Source organism: Orcinus orca, chromosome 14, assembly GCF_937001465.1.
Source record: "Orcinus orca chromosome 14, mOrcOrc1.1, whole genome shotgun sequence".
Classification (NCBI taxonomy): Eukaryota; Metazoa; Chordata; class Mammalia; order Artiodactyla; family Delphinidae; genus Orcinus; species Orcinus orca.
In genome coordinates this window covers 30,007,727-30,026,235 of record NC_064572.1, presented here as the reverse complement: position 1 = coordinate 30,026,235, position 18,509 = coordinate 30,007,727, and the positions used below count along the sequence as shown (strand labels likewise).

The 18,509-nt window shown below is 53.2% G+C and overlaps 1 protein-coding gene across 1 annotated transcript in view; it reads right to left on the bottom strand.

Annotated features, from left to right (window-relative positions):
• Nucleotides 1–18,509, bottom strand: part of LOC101273634 (cadherin-23) — a 198,519-nt gene that overhangs the window by 129,403 nt on the left and 50,607 nt on the right. The window contains exons 10-19 of the mRNA XM_049697264.1: nucleotides 15,008–15,229; nucleotides 14,596–14,715; nucleotides 13,755–13,935; nucleotides 8,369–8,502; nucleotides 7,609–7,818; nucleotides 6,950–7,057; nucleotides 5,452–5,554; nucleotides 4,041–4,166; nucleotides 3,126–3,329; nucleotides 1,159–1,617 (exon numbers count right to left, since the gene is read on the bottom strand). Of these exons, the coding sequence (XP_049553221.1) occupies nucleotides 1,159–1,617; nucleotides 3,126–3,329; nucleotides 4,041–4,166; nucleotides 5,452–5,554; nucleotides 6,950–7,057; nucleotides 7,609–7,818; nucleotides 8,369–8,502; nucleotides 13,755–13,935; nucleotides 14,596–14,715; nucleotides 15,008–15,229 (1,867 nt within the window). The remainder of the gene's footprint in view (nucleotides 1–1,158; nucleotides 1,618–3,125; nucleotides 3,330–4,040; nucleotides 4,167–5,451; nucleotides 5,555–6,949; nucleotides 7,058–7,608; nucleotides 7,819–8,368; nucleotides 8,503–13,754; nucleotides 13,936–14,595; nucleotides 14,716–15,007; nucleotides 15,230–18,509) is intronic.

Below are 18,509 nucleotides of genomic sequence, written 5' to 3'. Positions count from 1 at the left end.
TGTGCGTCTCATCTGTTGCTCCTAACAGCTTCCTGGTATCCCATGATGTGCACCCACCACGTTTTACTCTCCAACATCCCAGGGAAGGATGCCTTGGTTGCCTCCAAGTTCCTGTCACCAGTAACACTGCAGTGAACATCCTCAGATAGTCCCATTATCGACCTGAGTGTTTCCTTGTCACGTATACCCAGGAACAGAATTGCTGGGTCATGGGGTATGAGTGTACTTTGTGTTGGATTGCCGTCTAGATGTGAAATTAGTCAAAAGTCCTACAGCAGCATAGGATGTCCCCACATTGTCACCAATACTCAATACTGTCCCGCATCCTAATGTCTGCTAATCACATACGGAAAACCAATATCTCACTGATGTTTCACCATGCATTTCTCTGAATAACAATGATTTTTAGCCTTTTTTCATAGCCATGTTAGTTTTTCTGTCACTCCTCTGGGCCTTCCAAGAAGGACACCTGTAAGTTTGTCCCATGTCCCCGCCTTAACTCCCCAAAGGAGCAAAAACACTGAACTTTTGGAAAAATGGTAAAACCATCAAAATTATAATAAGCTGCGTAAGTCATGAAAGATAAGCCACAGTTTGCTTTACTTTGTGATAGTGTAAGAAAATCATTAAGGGTATACACACATATGTAATATAGATATATGTATGTGTGTATATATATCATATATATTTTTCTGTATTACATACATATATATGAAACTTAGAGACAACTTAAATGGCCCAGATATATATGAAGAAAGTGTTCAACCACCCGGTTATTAAAGAAATGCATATTAAAACAAGATGCCATTTACCTATGAAATTACAAACACGAAAACTGTGTAATATCTAATGCTGTCAAGAGTGCGGTGACATGGGCACTCTCGTATAATACTAGTAGAGTAAGAGAATCAGAGAGGGAGCTGGTCAAGGGAGAAGGAAGAAGAGAAGGCAGAGAGGGAAGGAGCCAGGGGAGAGACGGCAGAGAGGGGGAAGGATGTCCTGTCAATAGTGGGGAAACGAGAGGAGGAAGGAGCAGCTGAGGGAAAGGGAGGAACAGAGCAAGAGAACCGATAGAAGGAGGGTAAGGGAGAAAGCAGAGAGCCAGGAGGCTGGGGCAGGGAGTCAGGAGGAAGGCTGGAGGGGAGCAGGCCCTTGTACCTGTGTTGATATTCACGGCAAAGGCGTCCTCCTGGTCGGGCACCAGGCGGTCAGTGTCATCCTTGGCCACGATGCTGATGATGTGGTACGTCAGCTTAGGGTTGAGGTCACGGTCGATGGCGGTGACGTTGGCAATGACCGTGCCTGGCTCAGCTGACTCCAGCACGCTCACTGTCTGGATGGGGTTGAGGAACTCAGGGCGGGAGTCATTGATGTCATCGATAAGGACAGTGATGATGGCTGTGCCCGAGAGAGGGATGGTGCCCCGGTCGGTGGCCACCACTGTCAGCCTATAGGATTCCTGCTCCTCCCTGTCAATGGTGACATTGCCGACACGTATGACACCAGTCGCTGGGTGGATGGTGAAGCGGTCCTGAGCCCCAGCTTCTACTCGGTAGATGAGCTCCGCATTGAGGCCACTGTCCTCATCTGTGGCTGTGACCTGAAGGACTGAGAATCCTGTGGGGGTGGGAATGGGGAGCAGCTGAGCACAGTGGCTTCTTCTAAAAACACCATACCGAGATACTTTTCTTGGTGGTTCACAAGGGCCTCTTCCCACCGTAGCCTTGCCAGCATCTACCTTTGTTTTTATTGTTATATATAAAGCCTACTTTATTTTTAAATTTATTTTTAATTGAAGTATAGTTGATTTACAATGTTGTGTTAGTTTCAGGTGTACAGCAAAGTGATTCAGATATATATTTCAAGATATGTAGACGTATATATATTCTTTTTCAGATTCTTTCATATCATAGGTTATTACAGGATATTGAATATAGGTCCTTGTTGTTTGTCTATTTTACATAGTGGTGTGCATCTGTTAATCCCAAACTCCTCATTTATCCCTCCCCACCCCCGCTTTCCCCTTTGGTAACCACAAATTTGATTTCAAAATCTGTGAGTCTATTTTGATTTTTGTAAATAAGCATCTATCTTTTATGCCTTTTGCATGTTTGCAATTTTCTAGGAAAATAGTATCCTATTTTATTTTGCATTCTTTGATTATTTGTGAGACCGAACAGTTTTTAATAATTTAATGATTAGTTGCATCTTCTCTTCTGCAAAGTGTTGGCCTTTGTCCTTTGCCCATTTTTGTCCATTTATATAAATTGTATAATTATGATAACTTGTGACAAATACCTTTTTTTTTTCAGTTTGTTGTTTGCCTTTCGATACTGGTTATAATTAAATGATGTAAAGAAGTTTAAAATTCATATGCACCAAAATTTAGTATTTTTCCTTTTTGACGTTCTTCTGTTTCTTATATGTTTAGAACCTTCTTATCCCGAAATCAGATAAATATTCACCCGAAGTGTCTTTTAATTTTTAACGTTTTATACTCTTTTACAGTTCCTTTAGGATGTCTTTGGGTTTCTTTTTGGTGTCTGATATGGGGTGAGAATCTAGACTAAATAAGAAGAGATGTTTTGCACACGAAATAGTTTTCACTATTGGTTTCATTGTTTCCTTTATCGCATATTACATTCCTTATAATTTACCGGTATCTGTTGCTGGCCTACTTTGCCCCAGAGTCTTGTGTTCATATCACGTGGTTTTAAATACTGTAGTTTGGTAATATGTTATAAATATCTGGTAAGACAAATCTGGCTTTATTATACTTATTTTTCAAAATGTCCTTTTTCTTCCAGATGACCATTAGAATCAAATTTATCTCCCCAATCATGTTTGATTTTGATGGGAATCATGTTAATCCTATTTTGATTTTAAAACAGTCAGTTCTTCCATCCAGTAACATGGACGGAACATACCTTAATAATCTCATTTTGCAGACAAGACGCTGTGGGTCCGAGAAGGGAGGTGAGGGGCACTTGGATCTCCTGACTCCCTCTCCACCCACCCTGCTGCCCATCCTTCTCCCCGCTGGACGTGACTTCTGCCTCCAATCCCCACAGACCACCAGCCAGCTCCTGCCTGGGGGCTGGGGCCTGGGGCCTGCCCCTGCGTACCTGGTGGGCAGTTCTCCAGCAGGTGGACGGTGAGGGCGGCAGGGCTAAAGGTGGGCCAGTTGTCATTGTCATCCAGGATGGTGACAATCAGGTCGGCTGTGCCGTTGAGCAGCCCGATGTCCTCAGCCAGCAGCAGTAGCTCCAGGACGGGAGGTGAGAAGGCCTCCCGGTCAATGGTGACACCTGACCTCACTGTCACCACGCCTGGCACCCAGCGCCACCAGCCGGGGAGATACAAAGGAAAAGAGATGCAGTGGGAGACCGGGTGAGAACCAACAGGGAGGGGACAGAGAAAGATAAGGCTTGATGGGGACCGATGTGAAAGAGGAGCAGAAAAGGCAACCCAATGACTTTCTTCCCCAAAGGCTCAACAACCATTGTTTAGGGAGGTCCCGTAGGTGCCAGTGTTCTGTGCCTGTCCCTTCCGCAGGTGCCCTCTGCAATTCTCCCGAATCCCGCCTGGGATGAATGACCCAGGCTGGAGGATTGACCAGCTCTGTTGAGAGAGGTGCTAGTATATCCCTCCTTGTCACCTGTTACTCAATCGGCCAGGACCAGACTGATGTAACACAGTCTCTGTCTGGGGAGCTTTGGGTCTGGTTTGAGGACAGACCGTTGGCTTCCTCTGGCAGACGAGGAGCCCCATTCTCCGGGCTGGGGAAGGGGAGATGGGGGAGTGGGTTTGGGGATGCTCTCTGCCGAGCCTGAGAGCTTATGCACCAGCAGGTCCCTTCTGTTGACCCCAAGTGTCTTCCTGGTTCCTCCTACCCGGCCCCCAGGTGGCCTAACCCAGCTGTAAGATGGGGATTGTGAGGAATGGGGTCTCTATGGAGACCCTAGATCTAGCAGTGGGGTCACCCTAGCAGGAGTACCCAGAGCCAGGACGGGAGAGCTGGGGTGGCGCAGAGGCCTCACCGGTGCTGTTGTCAATATCAAAGAGCCCGCTCTGGGCACCCAGCAGCTGGTAGGTCACCACGGCGTAGACATCCAGGTCTGCGTCCAGGGCCAGGATGGGCCCATTGAGCACCGTCAGCGGGGTCCCTGGGCCGGGGGAGATGGGTCACTGCAGGGCCGACCCGGCCCCCCGCCCGCCTCTCCCCCTCCCCTCCCAGTCCCGGTGAGCCATGGCTGACGATGGATGAGAGGGAGGGAGGGAGGTGAAGTGGACAGGGTGGGAGACCCTGGGCCGGGCTGCGGCAGCCTTGGCAGACTGACGCAGACGCCTGGGGAGCGGCCTCAAAGCCCTGCTGGGGAGAAAACACAACAGTGGTGAACAAGCCCCTCCGGCCCGCCCGGAGCACGCCTGCCTTCCCAGCAGCCTTTGAGGCTGGCCACTCCGAGGGAGGGTCTGGGGGCTCCCTGATGTCCCCTCACTACGTGGGGGCCCTGGCTAGGTATGCACCCCCAGCCCAGTCTGTCCATGCATGTGTGTCCACAATGCTCTAACAGCTGTCCGACTATACACGGCTAGGAACCCACGTGTGTGTGCAGGACTCCATGTTCACACGGCCACGAGCACTCACACTGTAGCACCTGCAGGCCTGGGAGTCCCCAGGTTGTGCACTTGTCTGCCTCTGCAGGTGGGCATATTTGCACACGGAGTGCACTGTGCGGGCACCCATGTGCCTGTGTGTGTATGCCTTATGTGGACGTGCACTGGCACACATGTGAGCACATACATAGGCAGTTTCAAATTCCTTCAGCGGAGACACCCAGCCAGAGACAAGGAGTATCTCAGCTCATCCCTTTCCGACTTAGAATCCAAGCTACGGGGGAGGCTGGAGGAGGAGTGAGGGGACTCCCCTGGGGAGACAGTGAAGAGGAGATTCTGTCCCTTGGAAGGGAGGTGAGGCTGGTCAGCGCATGCGTGTGGGGAAAGGGCCACACTGACCTACGAGGGGCCCCGGCCCCCCACCTGTGATTACAGATGCTCCCTGAGCTTTCAGAAGCCTCTAGGGGGCCCTATGCTCCTGGAGTGGACGGAGCAGGGAGGAGTAGGCTTATTCCCCTCCTGGGTAGTCCTTACACCTTAACTCCCCTCGAGGAGGGGCAGTGGGGCTGTTCTCAGACAGCCTTGGAGACCAATGACCACAACCAACCTGACCTGTGGCCTCTTTGGTGGCCCCTAAGAGGCCTGGCAGCCCTGGCCCACCAGCCCTTCGGAGCTGTGCCTCTTTCTCCCCTCCACACCCTTCTGCACTTGCCAGGTCTGTGTTCAGCCAGGCCTCAGCTGGGCCTCCACCAGGCACAAGGGAGGTCCTCAGGCATCTGGGGCCCAGGGGGTGCCTGGAAGCAGCAGGAGTCCCCAGGTGGGCCCAGCACCTACCAGCAGGAGAATTCTCCATCACCTCCGCCAGGTAGGTGCTCTCAGTAAAGATGGGGTGGTTGTCATTCTCATCCGCAAGAAAGATCAGCAGAAAGTCAAAATCCTGTGGGAGGCATGACGGCGGGGGGACAGGTTGTGGGCCACGTTCTAGCAAAGCGCTCTAGTGGGAGAAGGACTTGGAAGGAGGGCGGGGGTCAAAGCAGAGAGGTAGATGATAGAAAAGCCCCCGCCACGGGTCCGGAGACCTGTGGTTCAAGCCTCTGCTCTGCTAGTAGCTCACAGGGTGGTCTTGGGCAAACCTTTCCCTCTATCTGAGCCCCAGTTTTCCAATCTGACAAATGGGGATCTTAAGTCCCTCACAGAGATGTTGTGAAGTTCACAGGGGAAGGGAGGTGGACGGTACTCAATCATGCTCCATCTCGTGGTAAGGAAGGACTGTAGCCAGGAAGATGAGTCTTAGCTTCCAGACCCTCCTGGCTGGCCTGGTGCCCTGGTCAGAGTTCATCCAAACTTCCACTCAGTGCTGCACTTCATCCCTTTCAAAAACCACAGTTATCCTATCTCTTAGACCCTCCCAGTGCCCCGGATGCTTCTCCATTGCAGAGGTGGGGGACCCAAGGCCCAGAGCGGGGCTGACTATTCACTGCCGCGTGGTAAGTTAGCAGCAGAGTGGCAACCAGCCTCCAAGCTTCCGGGTTCCCACCACCCAATGCTGCTGCTTTCCAGGATGACCCAGGCCCTCCTAAAGGACAGGCAGAGGCGGGGGAGTGACAGAGGGAGAGAAGAGAAGGAGGACGTGAGAGAAGGAAGGAAGGCAAGGAGCACGGGATGAGAGACGTGAGCGGCCTGCACCTCCAGCCCGAAGTCTCCTCGGCCTGTACAGATGCAGAAACTGAGGCCCGGAAAGGGCTGAGCCATACAACTAGTCAGAAGCAGAGCTGAGATGAGCCAGACCTAGGCTCATCTCATGGGCTGGGAAGAGGGCTGATTCCTACCCCCAAATGGACTGTTTGCTTTGCAATACCCACTTCCTCTTAGTAAAGAGAGCCAACCTTTTGGCTTTTGAGGGAAAAGCCACCTGGAAAACGCAACCCTTTCAGAACCCCAGAGTACGTGCTTGTGTACGTGTGTCCCCCCGACTGCCACCCCTGACACTGCTGTCGTGTGTGCCCAAGTATCTGTGGTTTGGGGAGAAGAGACGATAGCTGGTATTTACTGAGCGTTTGCCACATGCCAGGCACTGTGCCGAGGACTTGACAGACATTGGCTCCTTCAAGTCCTCTCCACGATTCTGGGGTAGGTATGTCTCCATTTGGCAGAAGAGAAAGTGGAGGCTGGGAGACAACAACTTGCCAAAGCCACACACCCACTGACAGGCGGAAGTGGGATTTGAACCCAGCCCTCGCTTACTCCAAAACCTGTGCCTCTAACCCGCGGGCCGTGCCGCCTGGGTGCATCCAGCACCGGCCCTGCTCCCCACTGCGCCCTCCAGCCTTACCCTCCTGGCTATGCGCGGATTCTCCGGGTTGTCCTTCACGGAAATGGTCAGCTTGTATTCCGGGATCCGCTCGCGGTCCAGGGGCCGGTTCACAGTGACGATCCCTGTCTGGGATGTAGAGGCTGGTGAGCTGAGCAATGACCTGTCCCCTACTTTGGGCTCTGGCCCACGGAGGCCCAACTGCTCCGCCTGTAGGAATGGCCGTGAATGATCTCCCTAAATCACCAAAGATACGGTCTAGAAGGACCAAAATGGATCAGCGGGGCCTTGCCAGAGCAAGAGTGACCCACCAATGCCCGGGTCTTGCTGCCTGAAAGGGACGGTCCCTCTGAGGACCCCACGGTGACAGCAGCCGGTAACACTCCAAGAGGTCGAGCGAGGACTTCTTGTGCATCTTGGTACAAACCAAGTGGTACCGAAGCTCTGGTCCCATCCCTGCACACAAGCCTTGGGGTGACAGGGTCCCCAGAAGTGGCTCACCTAGGAATCCTAGATTCCATGCTTCCCACAGAGACCCCACATCCCAGTGGAGGGTAGAGACTTGAGGAGGAAGTGGAACCAACAGAAGCCCAGACAGCAGAGTAGAAAAGCCCCTGGGGCAGGGTCCTGTTTTTTAGGAAAAATCCTGGGGGCTTCCCTGGGGTCAGACCGAGCCCTACCGTGGCGTTGATGGAGAAGGCCCGCTCTCGGTTGCCCGCGGTGATGTTGAAGGTGAGGAGGGCGTTGCACCCGCTGTCAGCGTCGCTGGCCAGGATACGGGTGACGAAGCTGGAGACGGGGATGTTCTCGCTGATGGTGATGTTCATGGGTAGGTTCAGCAGCACGGGGTCGTTGTCGTTGATGTCCAGCACCCGGATCCCCACCAGCATCTGGGGCACGTCAGGGAAGAGGAGGAAGTGAAGGAGAAGGACCAGGAGAAAAGGGGGCGCGGGGGAGATGGAGGAGAGAGGGGAGGCAGAGAACGGGATGGTGGACGTGGCGGCCGAGGAAGAGGCAAGGAGGCAGGTGGAGCGGGACAGCAAAGCGGTGGTAACGGAGGAAGGAAAGGTGCAGCTCATCGTGGGCAAGAAAGAGGAAGCCCAAGAAAATGATAACAAAAAAGGCAAGAGGATGAAAACGAGGATAAGAGGGAAGGAGGAAAAATAGAGGCAGAGGCAGGCTGGAAATGGCAGAGTGACAGGTGCAGAGGCCTGGCTGACAGCACAGCCTCCCCAGGGAGGCTGCCAGGTGCCAGGTCCAGCCTCCACGGGTGAGCCTCACGAGGCACTTGCAGGTCTGGTAGGGGCCCTGAGGGCCTGCACTGGCTCCAGAGCAGCTGAGGTTGCTATGGGCACGAAGGTGGCAGCGTTTATAGGAGTCTCTACGGAGAGTTCAGGGGGCAGGGAGGTGAAGCCGGTGGAATGGGGCCCCCAGACTCACCGTGGAGCTGAGCGGGGGAACCCCCCTGTCTCGAGCACAGATGGTCAGGTTGTAGAAGGCAATGGTCTCCCGGTCCAGCTCCACATCCTTCCGGACCCGCAGCACCCCTTCCACGGGAGAGATCAGAAACTCCCCTGGTGTCACCCAGGAGGAGCCAGGGTCAGCTGAGAATGGCCAAGAGTGGTGGAGAGCCCAGGCCTTCCCCTGCTTCCTCTACTGAGCCTTACTCACCAGGGTCAGGGGCAGCTGGGGCGTGGGCCCTCCAGCACCCCCGGCTTCAGACCCTCGTGGGACCTGCCAAGGGCTGGGAAGTGCAGGAGGCAGGAGAACAGATAACTCCTAGGGGTACAAGCGGGCAGGGGCCCACTCATGCCCTGCTGGGCCTGAGATGCAGGCCAGGGACCCACCTTGGGTAGGACGGTTATGTCGAAAAAGTGAGGGCTCCCTTTCTACACAAGCACCCTCTTTGTCACCACTACTGATCTGAAATCAATTAACGAAGGTGTCGGAAGCTTTGTCAGGTGTGATCCTTTCCAGATACCACATCTTGTAAAACAGCATATTGGGGAAGGGCAAAGCTAACCCCAAAGGGACTCCTTGCTAGTGGTGAGGCACCGGGGCAGGACGGAGCGGGAGGGATTAGGGACAGGGAAGCCCCCGACTGCCCTCCATTCAGCCCTGAATGGAGCCACGTGGAGCGCAGCCAGGGTTCTCCCAGGCCTATGGCCATCCCTTGGCGCCTAGGTGGACCTGATTTCCTTTCTTTGAGGTTGCTGAGGACCCTCAGCTGGCCCTTTGGCTTCAATCCATGTCTTGGCCCGGCTGAGGGGCCAGATGTCTGAGGATGTCTAGAGCAAGAACCTCAGATTCTCAGGCTCTGAACTGGAAGAGACCTCAGAGACCATCCTGTGTCCTTTGGAAAACGAAACGGGAGAGAAGGGTGATGACTTGTTAGAGCCCCCATAGCAAGTAAACAATAGAACCCAGACTCGAACCTAGGGCTCTGCATCTCAGCTCACTACATCCATGGGACTTACCACTCAGAGCTGACCAGGGTGGGAGGGGTAAGAACAGGTAGGGGTGGAGGAGAAGAGCAGAGGGGCAGGATGACAGGGGCGCCAGTGGGGTCCCAGTTGGACAGGAGTGCTCAGGGGGCTGAGGAAAGTGAGGGAGTATGAACGAGGGAGGAGGGGAGAGTGTGAGGAAGAGGGGGTCACCTCTCTGCGCTCCCCCAGGAACTGGGAACAGTGAGAAAGTCACTTCCTTCACTTTCCCTTTTGGCATCTGGGGGAAAAGGCTTAGAGTGGGGCAATGACTCGCTCAGAGACACACAGCACGCAAGGGTGCAGCAAGGACAGAGGCCCGAGCTCCCCAACAATTTTCTCTGCCTGCTTCTACCTTCCTCACAACTCCCTGCCTCCAGCTCCTACGGCTCTGATTTACCGAAACAGCCCCTCCGCGGCCCACCTGCAGCTGGGATTTCCCACCAGCCCTTCCGCTCCCAGCAGTCCTATGGGCTACACCCTGCTTAGAGGGGCGGAAGCCACTTGAAGCAGGATTTCCTGAAGCTGGTAATCCAAGGTCTCCAAAGAACAGGGGATTCCCTTTCTAGGGGTTTCCCAGCCCTGTCTCAGCCCCTGGCCACGTGCAAGCAGATGGCCAGCTGCCTTCTCTCCAAAGCGAACCACCCCATTGATGGAAGGGAAGAGGTTCCGAAGGCAGCCTGCCTGAGCAGGCCTGAGGTGCTGGGGGCTGGGCCCAGGCTAGACCCCCACAAGGTCAGCTCAGTGGGGGAGGTAGGCAGGTCAAAGGCCCCCAGACAGCAAAATGCCCTCCTCAGCAGCTTGCCCCGGGGCCTGAACCCCCCAACACTCCACTCCTTCTGGAGATAGAGGGTCAAAAGCAGAGGCTTCCCATCAGTCATATCCCGGTCTGCAATGCTGACTTCGCTCTATGTGCCCTTGGGCATGTGATTAAATCTCGCCTTGATGTTCTCATTTGAAAAATGGGCTAATAAAGAGGTACCACAGCAGGGTTGTGCTGGTGCTGGACAAGCCCCAGTTCACCTCGTGTACGCTGGACCCACGGCAGCTCTTTGTATCATTAGGGGCATCCTGAAAGGGAGCCCAGGCAGCCCTGTGAAGGAGCTGGGGGCTTACACGGAAGATGAGGATGTAAGAAAGGGGTCCAATGAGTGGACCTGACCAGAAAGGGCCGCTGGAGGTTCTGAGAAGGCCAGGATAGAGGGGGGAGAGGTGCAAGTGACATGGCCTGTTTCGCAACCGTTCTTTTTTTTTTTTTTTTTTTGGGCCGTGTTGGGTCTTCACTGCTGTGCGCGGGCTTTCTCTAGTTGTGTTGAGCGGGAGCTACTCTTCGTTGCGGTGCGCGGGCTTCTCATTGCAGTGGCCTCTCTTGTTGTGCAGCACGGGCTCTAGGAGCGCAGGCTTCAGTAGTTGTGGCACGTGAGCTCTAGAGCACAGGCTCAGTAGTTGTGGCTCACAGGCCTAGCCGCTCTGCAGCGTGTGGGATCTTCCCGGACCGGGGCTTGAACCCGTGTCCCCTGCATTGGCAGGCGGATTCCTAACCACTGCGCCACCAGGGAAGTCCTCCCAACTGCTCTTTGACCATGTGCCTCCTCGCAGCTTAGTGGGGCTTATAAGAGCCCAGGCAGCCCTGATGTCTTCCCACCAGCAGGAGCCCCCTCCAGGTTCAGGCTGCAGTGGTGGGAAGGTGACCTTGAAGCCGGGTGGCTTGGAGTACATCCTTTCACCCGTGGTGTTGCCCAACTGGCTTTCCAGGAAAACAGCCCTGATTTATAGTGTTTGTCAGTTTTTCAAATTACCAACATGGTGTCAGGGAACCCGGAGGTGAGGAGAGAGGTGGGGAGTGGATGTCGCGACCTGTGCGAGCCGCTGCAGCACAGCACTAGGTCACCCACCTCACCCCGCCCAGCCTCTGCTTATCTCCTCTGGAGTGGGGGCAGTTCTTGGTGATCCCCAAGTTATCTTTGGGCTGTGAATGTCTCCTCTTCCTTTCCAGGGGGAGGGAGCCCCAGGCCGGGTCAGCCTGGGGAAACTCCTGACCCCTCTCACTGCCCCAGGGGCCTGCCTCTCTGCCTGCCCCTATGAGGCCGCAAGTCCCTAGGCTGGCCCCGATCCTGTGTGCACTTAACCTGGCAGGTTCTGCTCAGGACAGCAAAGGCCCGTGGCAGGGAGCAGTCTGCAGTCTGCTGGGCATGAGTGTGAGCCCCGCACCCTGGAGGCGGGTGCAGAGAGGGTCCCTTCCTGGGAGGGGCTCAGCTGCCCACCCAGCAGCCACCTGTCAAGCAGACTTTGGCATCCTACCGAACAGGAGCAGGGCTCCCATGACATGATACAACCGCTGGGCGTGTGTGTGACAAGAGCACAGGAGAAAGGCCCGTGCTCTCCTGAAGGCAGAGTAGGAAGGCACAGTGCTTGGCCAGGGAAAGGACTTTCAGGACATGAAAGGGTGACATGTCAGAACAGAGTGGCCCACCGCAAGCTCTGGACAGCAGGGGCTCCAAGTCTGGCCCTACAGAAGTGGGTTTGTGTTTGTAGCCTCTTAATTGAAAATTCAACCCAGGTTCTATAACCTCTCCTCTGCCTGCTGTGTCAGTGCACTCCTCTCATCTCATGCCTTTAAATATCTCTGGGGTGACTGCTCCCAAATACAACTCTCCACTGCAGACCTCTCTCCTGAACTCCTGGCTTGTATATCCAAGGCCTATCTGACATCTCAAACCTAACCTCACCCTCCTCCCCATCGCCCCACCTTTCCTGCTCCTGCTGCAGTCTTCCCATCTGCTAAGAGCATGGCTGCTCAGGCCAAAACCTTGGTGTCATCCTTGACTTTAGGTTACATCTCACATCCAATCAGTCAGCATGTCCTATTGGCCGTCTATGAAATATACCAGAACTCCCACGATCTCCAGCGCCGCTTCCCTGGTCCCAGCTACACCATCTCTAGCCCCAGTGACTGCAACAGGCTCCTACCAGCCATTCCCTAACCTCTATGGTCTGGTCTGAGCTCAGGAAATGGAGTGCTCCTGTTGAAATCTAAGTCAAATCACATCCCTCCTGTGCTCAAAGCCCTCCTATGGTTCCCATGTTACTCGGAGAAAAAGCCAAGTCCTCATAATGGCCTACAAGACCCAACATCTGTCTCTATTACCTCCCTGATCTCATCTCTTCTTACTCTTCCCCTTGCCTGGCTTCATGCCAGCCACTGGGCCGCTTTGCTCCTCTGTGAACAAGCCAGGCACACTCCAACCTCAGGGCCTTTGCACTTGCTGCTCCCTCTGTCTGTCATGCTCTCCCCTGGATGTCCACATGACCCATTCCTCACCTCCTTCAGGTCTTTGCTCAAATGTCACCTCCTTGCACAGGTCTTCCTTGAGCAGTCTTTCTAAAACTGCAGCCTTCACCCTGGCATTCCCCATCTCCTGGCTTTATATTTCTCCGTAGCGCTTAGCACCTCCCAATAGACTAAGTCGTCTGCTTAACCAGTTATGTTCATGGCCTGTATCTTCCAACTGGAACATATGTTCTATAAGGGCAGGGATTTGTATCTGTTTTTTACCATTCTGTATCCTCAGCGCCTGGAATGTGGTCAGCAAATGCTCAATACATACTTATTGAGTGCTCAATTAAAAATCAGGATGTTTCACAAAGATTTGGATTTCCAGCATTTCTTTTAAAAATGGGAAGGGCTCCCCCACCCCAACCCCGGGGCCTGCATTTCAACCTGACCACAATCGGCAAGAGCGGAGCTGTGGCTGCTGCAGCCCCCACCACTCCCTCTTCTCTTGCCCAGACCTTTTCTCCCATGTGTGCTCCCTGCATGGCCCCAGCAGGCCTTGAGTTTGGGATTCCTACTCTACAAAAGTGAGTAAAAACTATCCTGAGAAATTGCTCTGGCCAGGCAAGCCCTGCTCTTCAACTGAGGAGAACAGTCGGGCTAGTTGTGAAGGCTATTAAGGGATGATGAGATGTGCAGAAAAATCTGGGTGCTCCCTGCATGTGTGCATTTGGGGGGTCCTGAAGGTCTGGGGCAAGGATGCTCGTCTTTCCTCTTGCCTGGAGCCTTTTCTCTGGGTATGACACAGGGGTGTTTTCTATCAGATTCTCAAAGGAGTCTGTGACCTTCCAAGGCTACCAGCCTCTGCTCCCAGATTTCAGAGTGTTCTCACCATATTCCTGGGAGAAGATTACTTTCATCATCTTATGGGTGGGGAAACTGAGGCCCCATCGCACAATGGTGGGGCTAATTGCCTTGAGACCTCCTTTTTCATCCTGCTCCTGAGTGGGGTCGGGGAGAGGCCCGCTGGGTCATGCCACCCCCATCACCCAGCTCAGGCCCCACTCACCCAGAGGGTCTCCGTCCACGATGCTGTACTCCACCTGCCCATTGGGGCCCGAGTCCCGGTCATGGGCCAGGAAGGTCCACACTCTGGGTCCTGGTTGGCCCTCGGTGACATCAAATGGTCCCTCGTAGTCTCTGGGGAAGGTGGGCACATTGTCGTTGATGTCATTCACGTTCACAAGCACCTGAGATGATGAGCGAACTTAGTCAGGACCGCACCCCTGCCAGCCCTGTTCATCTGTAAACTGGATCTGATAATCCTGCCTCATAGGATGATGGAAGAATCATACTGGTTAACGGATGTGGGAGGGCTTTTTAAGCTATTCATGTGGATAAGCTATTGTTATTGTCAAAGTCTCTCTATGGGCATAATAATATTATTAATAATAATGCTATGAACTTCTGTTTATTGCTGTACTATGGTCATCGTTTTTCTGGTTTCATTTGCTCCTCCCACACCCTGAAACAGTTTTTTATTATCCCCCCTTTACAGAGGAGGAAAGTGAAGCTCAGGGAGGTTAAGTGACTTGCCCAGAGTCACACAGTTAGGAAGTAGAAGATCAGGGACAGGAACCCCTGTCGGTCTGACTGGAGTTTGTGCCCTTCCCGTGAAGGGGAGGAAGGCAGGTGTCATCATCTATCTGATAGCTGCAGCCACACAGAGAGGTTCAGTAACCTCCTCAAAGTCACACTGCAAGTTTGGGTGAGTTGCTGAGACCAGGACAGGGCTCGTGGATTTAGGCGTTTCTCCTGGAAACCCCGCTTCCCCACAGGACCTTTCTGTGACCTGTCCTACCTCACCCCCAAGTTGGGGCTCTGTCCCATCTGCCTACCCACCCACCCACCGTGGTGGTAGAGGTGAGGCGATGGGACAAGATGGGACACTGGTCCGTGGCGGTGACGATCAGGGTGTAGCGGCCATGGCTGATCTCGTAGTCCAGCTCCTTGGCAGCATAGATGACTCCCTGCAGGATAAGTAGAGGGGACGAGGGTGGATCAATAGATGGTGGGTCTGGGGCATCCTCTGACCACCCCAGGAGGGAGGTTGGCCCTAACATCCTGGCCATGACAGGGAGTCCCTGTTGTCCTCTAAACCAGGCCCCACCCAACCTTTTCATCCTCCCGTACTGGCTGCCCCCCCAGTTTCCTCCCGGACTCCATCTTTGCTCTGCTCCCACCCCCATGATGTCACTGAGCTCCCCTCCAATCCCTTTGGCCAGCTGACCCTCTTCCTGGACCCCGCCACCAGCCACTGACCGTATGCCTGTCGATGTGAAAGGTGTCGATGATGTTGCCGGCGACGATGGCATAGGTAACTGTGCCGTTGGGCCCCTCATCCGGGTCTAGTGCCTGGACGGTGACGAGGCTGGCATTGATTGTGTCCGGGCCCTCATCCAGTAAGATCTCGTAGTGGGGCTGCTGGAACGTGGGCGCGTTATCGTTCTCGTCCACGATGGTCACATACACGTGGGTGGTGGCCTATGGAGAAGAGCACGATCAGGTTCCTTGGTCCGCTGGCTAGAGGGTTTGAGGTGGAGCCAGCTGGATGCATTCCTAGGCTGCACTTACTCAGCGTGATCCAACATGGTGAGGGAAAGGGGGAAGGATGAGAGCGACGGAAGTCCCAGGCTGACAGAGGAAGTCCCAGAGGCTCTGTCAAAAGCCAAGCTAGGCAACTGCTTAGGTCCAGGATGGCACTCGCACCACCACTCTTATCGTCCATGACATCACTAACCGATCACGGCACTGCTGAGGCCGGACGCAACCTCAGGATCCTGGTTAGCACGTTGCTCTAGTGATTACAATTGGCATATGAGATGAACTCCAGTAACTGCCTCCAGCCCATAGCTTTTTAAAAAATTTTATTTATTTTTTATACAGCAGGTTCTTATTAGTCATCCATTTTATACATATTAGTATATATATGTCAATCCCAATCTCCCAATTCATCACACCACCACCCTCCGCGACTTTCCCCCCTTGGTGTCCATATGTTTGTTCTCTACATCTGTGTCTCTATTTCTGTCCTGCATCTGTACCATTTTTCTAGGTTCCACATATATGCGTTAATATACGATATATTTTTTTCTCCTTCTGACTTACTTCATTCTGTACGACAGTCTCTAGATCCATCCACGTCTCTACAAATGGCCCAGTTTCGTTCTCCAGCCCATAGCTTTGACTGGGCCAGGGCCTTACTGACCCTGGGCCTCCTTCCAGATCACAAAAAGCAAGAATGTGATGTACTCAGCCCACCCGTTTAAACTTCACCCATTGTCCATGTAACTGGAAGCAATGCCTATTTTCAGCATTTTTGAGAGGAAGGACATGGGGTTTGGGGCTACTACGCGTGCAGAATTTGTTGAGCTGTGAAAAATAAAGCTCATAGCGCATGACTTCACTGCAAGGACAATTTCACTCCATATTCTCCTGTGATTGGCCATTTTTGGCTGATGCTTGGTCCAATCAGACCACAGGTAATATTCAGCCAATCGAAACTCAGCAAGCAGCACTCAAGAACCATTGAGAAATGGTTGATGTGGCACTTCCCAGGCAGAGGAGATAAATGGAAGGAAGAAATTAGCCATGTGCTGGTATTCTGTGTCCCTCGGCTGCCCTCCTCTCTTCTCTGCTTCTCCACCTGGGAGGAGGTCCTCTGTGGACGGCCTCACCTGGGCTCCCTTGCCATCTGGCTTCCAGATGGTTTGGCCAATGCGAGCTCCCGGCAGAAGACAGGAGGAGAGGTGGGGGGGGCATTTCTCCCTCACTCCCTCCTTTCCTCACTGCAGTTCTGCCGGAGGCTGTGTTTCTCCTGCTGGGTGGCCCCTCTTTCACGCCTCTGGCCCTCACTGGGCTCCAGTCACGCCCTCTTCTTGTCCTTCTGCACCCGTGGGTGGTAATGGCTTCCTGCAGTTTTTAGTCTACGGGTGCTTCACCAGCCCTCTGTAAACAGTCCCTCCATTAAACTTTCTTCAGTTGAGCCCTTTCTGAGTGTGCCTCTGTTTCCTGCCAGGACCCTGACTGATACAAACTGTAATTAGTGACTAATATAATCAGGTTATAACAACTTCAAAAACATCTGGGTAGAGAGGATGTGACCAGGCCGTTGCCAAGGGCAGGGAACAGAAAGCAGGTGATGCAAAAAGCTGGATGTAGACAACTTGTGTGCACCTTTTCTGGGGTCTGGCTGGCTCTGGAACCACCCGTGGAAGGATGGACAGATGGACAGAAGACTGTCACTGCCCCTGCGGAGGGTATGAGTGCCCTGAGCTGCAGCTCTAGATCTTGGCAGGGGGAGGGTGGGGGGCGGGGCATGTTAGGTGGTTGCTGGAACTGTTTCCAAAGCAGGTAGGCCTGACAGCCTTGAGATGGGGCTCTGTAACCTTGGACATGTCACAGAGGTCCTTTCTGGACCTTTTCTGTCTGTTAGTAAGGGACTTGACTTTTCTTTAACATCCCTTCTGGCTCAGACATTCCGAGGATCTGGTCTGCCATCATCAGTCTGAATCCCTCCTCCATCAGGGAGGTATTCCTCTGGGTCTTAGAGTCTCAATGACTCTTCATAAAAATGACAATCACACAGAGAGGGAAAATGCATTAGCTTTACATTGCTCAAACTTTCCCCCCGGAGTGGAGAGGGAACCTGCACTGAGTTGGGGAAGAGCCTGAAGCCTTTGTCTCAAGAATGAAATACCTGTGAAATCCCTCCTGTTATCTTTGAAAGCTCATATAAATTTTGCAATCTTTTCCATAACGTGTTTGCATTAGTTTCCACTAAAAATGGTGGTAGAGGCCCCAAATATTTGAGTAAAGATGACTGTCAAGGAAGGCCACCGCGTTCATCTTGTGGCTCTGCACACAGCTCTGATCTCCAGTAGGTCTGTGTCTTTATTCCTGTCTTACCCCTAGGTTCTTCATGACATTTTTTTTTCTTAAATTCCATATATATGTGTTAGCATACGGTATTTGTCTTTCTCTTTCTGACTTACTTCACTCTGTATGACAGACTAGATCTACTGGAGAACGGACTTGAGGATATGGAGAGGGGGAATGGTGAGCTGTGACAAAGCGAGAGAGAGGCATGGACGTATATACACTACCAAACGTAAGGTAGATAGCTAGTGGGAAGCAGCCGCATAGCACAGGGACATCAGCCTGGTGCTTTGTGACCGCCTGGAGGGGTGGGAGGGAGATGCAAGAGGGAAGAGATATGGGAACATATGTATATGTATAACTGATTCACTTTGTTATAAAGTAGAAACTAACACACCATTGTAAAGCAATTATACCCCAATAAAGATGTTAAAAAAATATATATACAGCTCTGAGCACTTACCACTGGCAAGGAGCCCAGCATTGCATCCTGCTGAGCCCCTTCGGCCAGCAAGAGCACACGAGTGCCGCCCTACAGGAGAGGGCTGGATTCCAGCCTCACCAATGGGGGTGGTGGTACTGATATTTCCTACTTCCCCAGACTCCTGGAAGTGGGTTTAACCATCGTCCAGGCTGCAGGGGCTGAGAGTGGGGGGCTCTAATAGTGCTGCCCCACGGAGCCCCTTCTCTCTGAGACCAGGACTTGAAAGAGGAGAGAGATATTGCCAGCAGTGCCAGTGCTGGGTGGGGTGCAAGAGCAGAGGACTAGAGTGTGTGTGTGTGTGTGTGAGAGCATCCTGCAGACATCTAGGGTGCAGGGAGTAAGAGAGGCTGGGGCCTGTGGTGAGAGGAGTACTGATGATTTCCTGTGGGACACACTACCTGG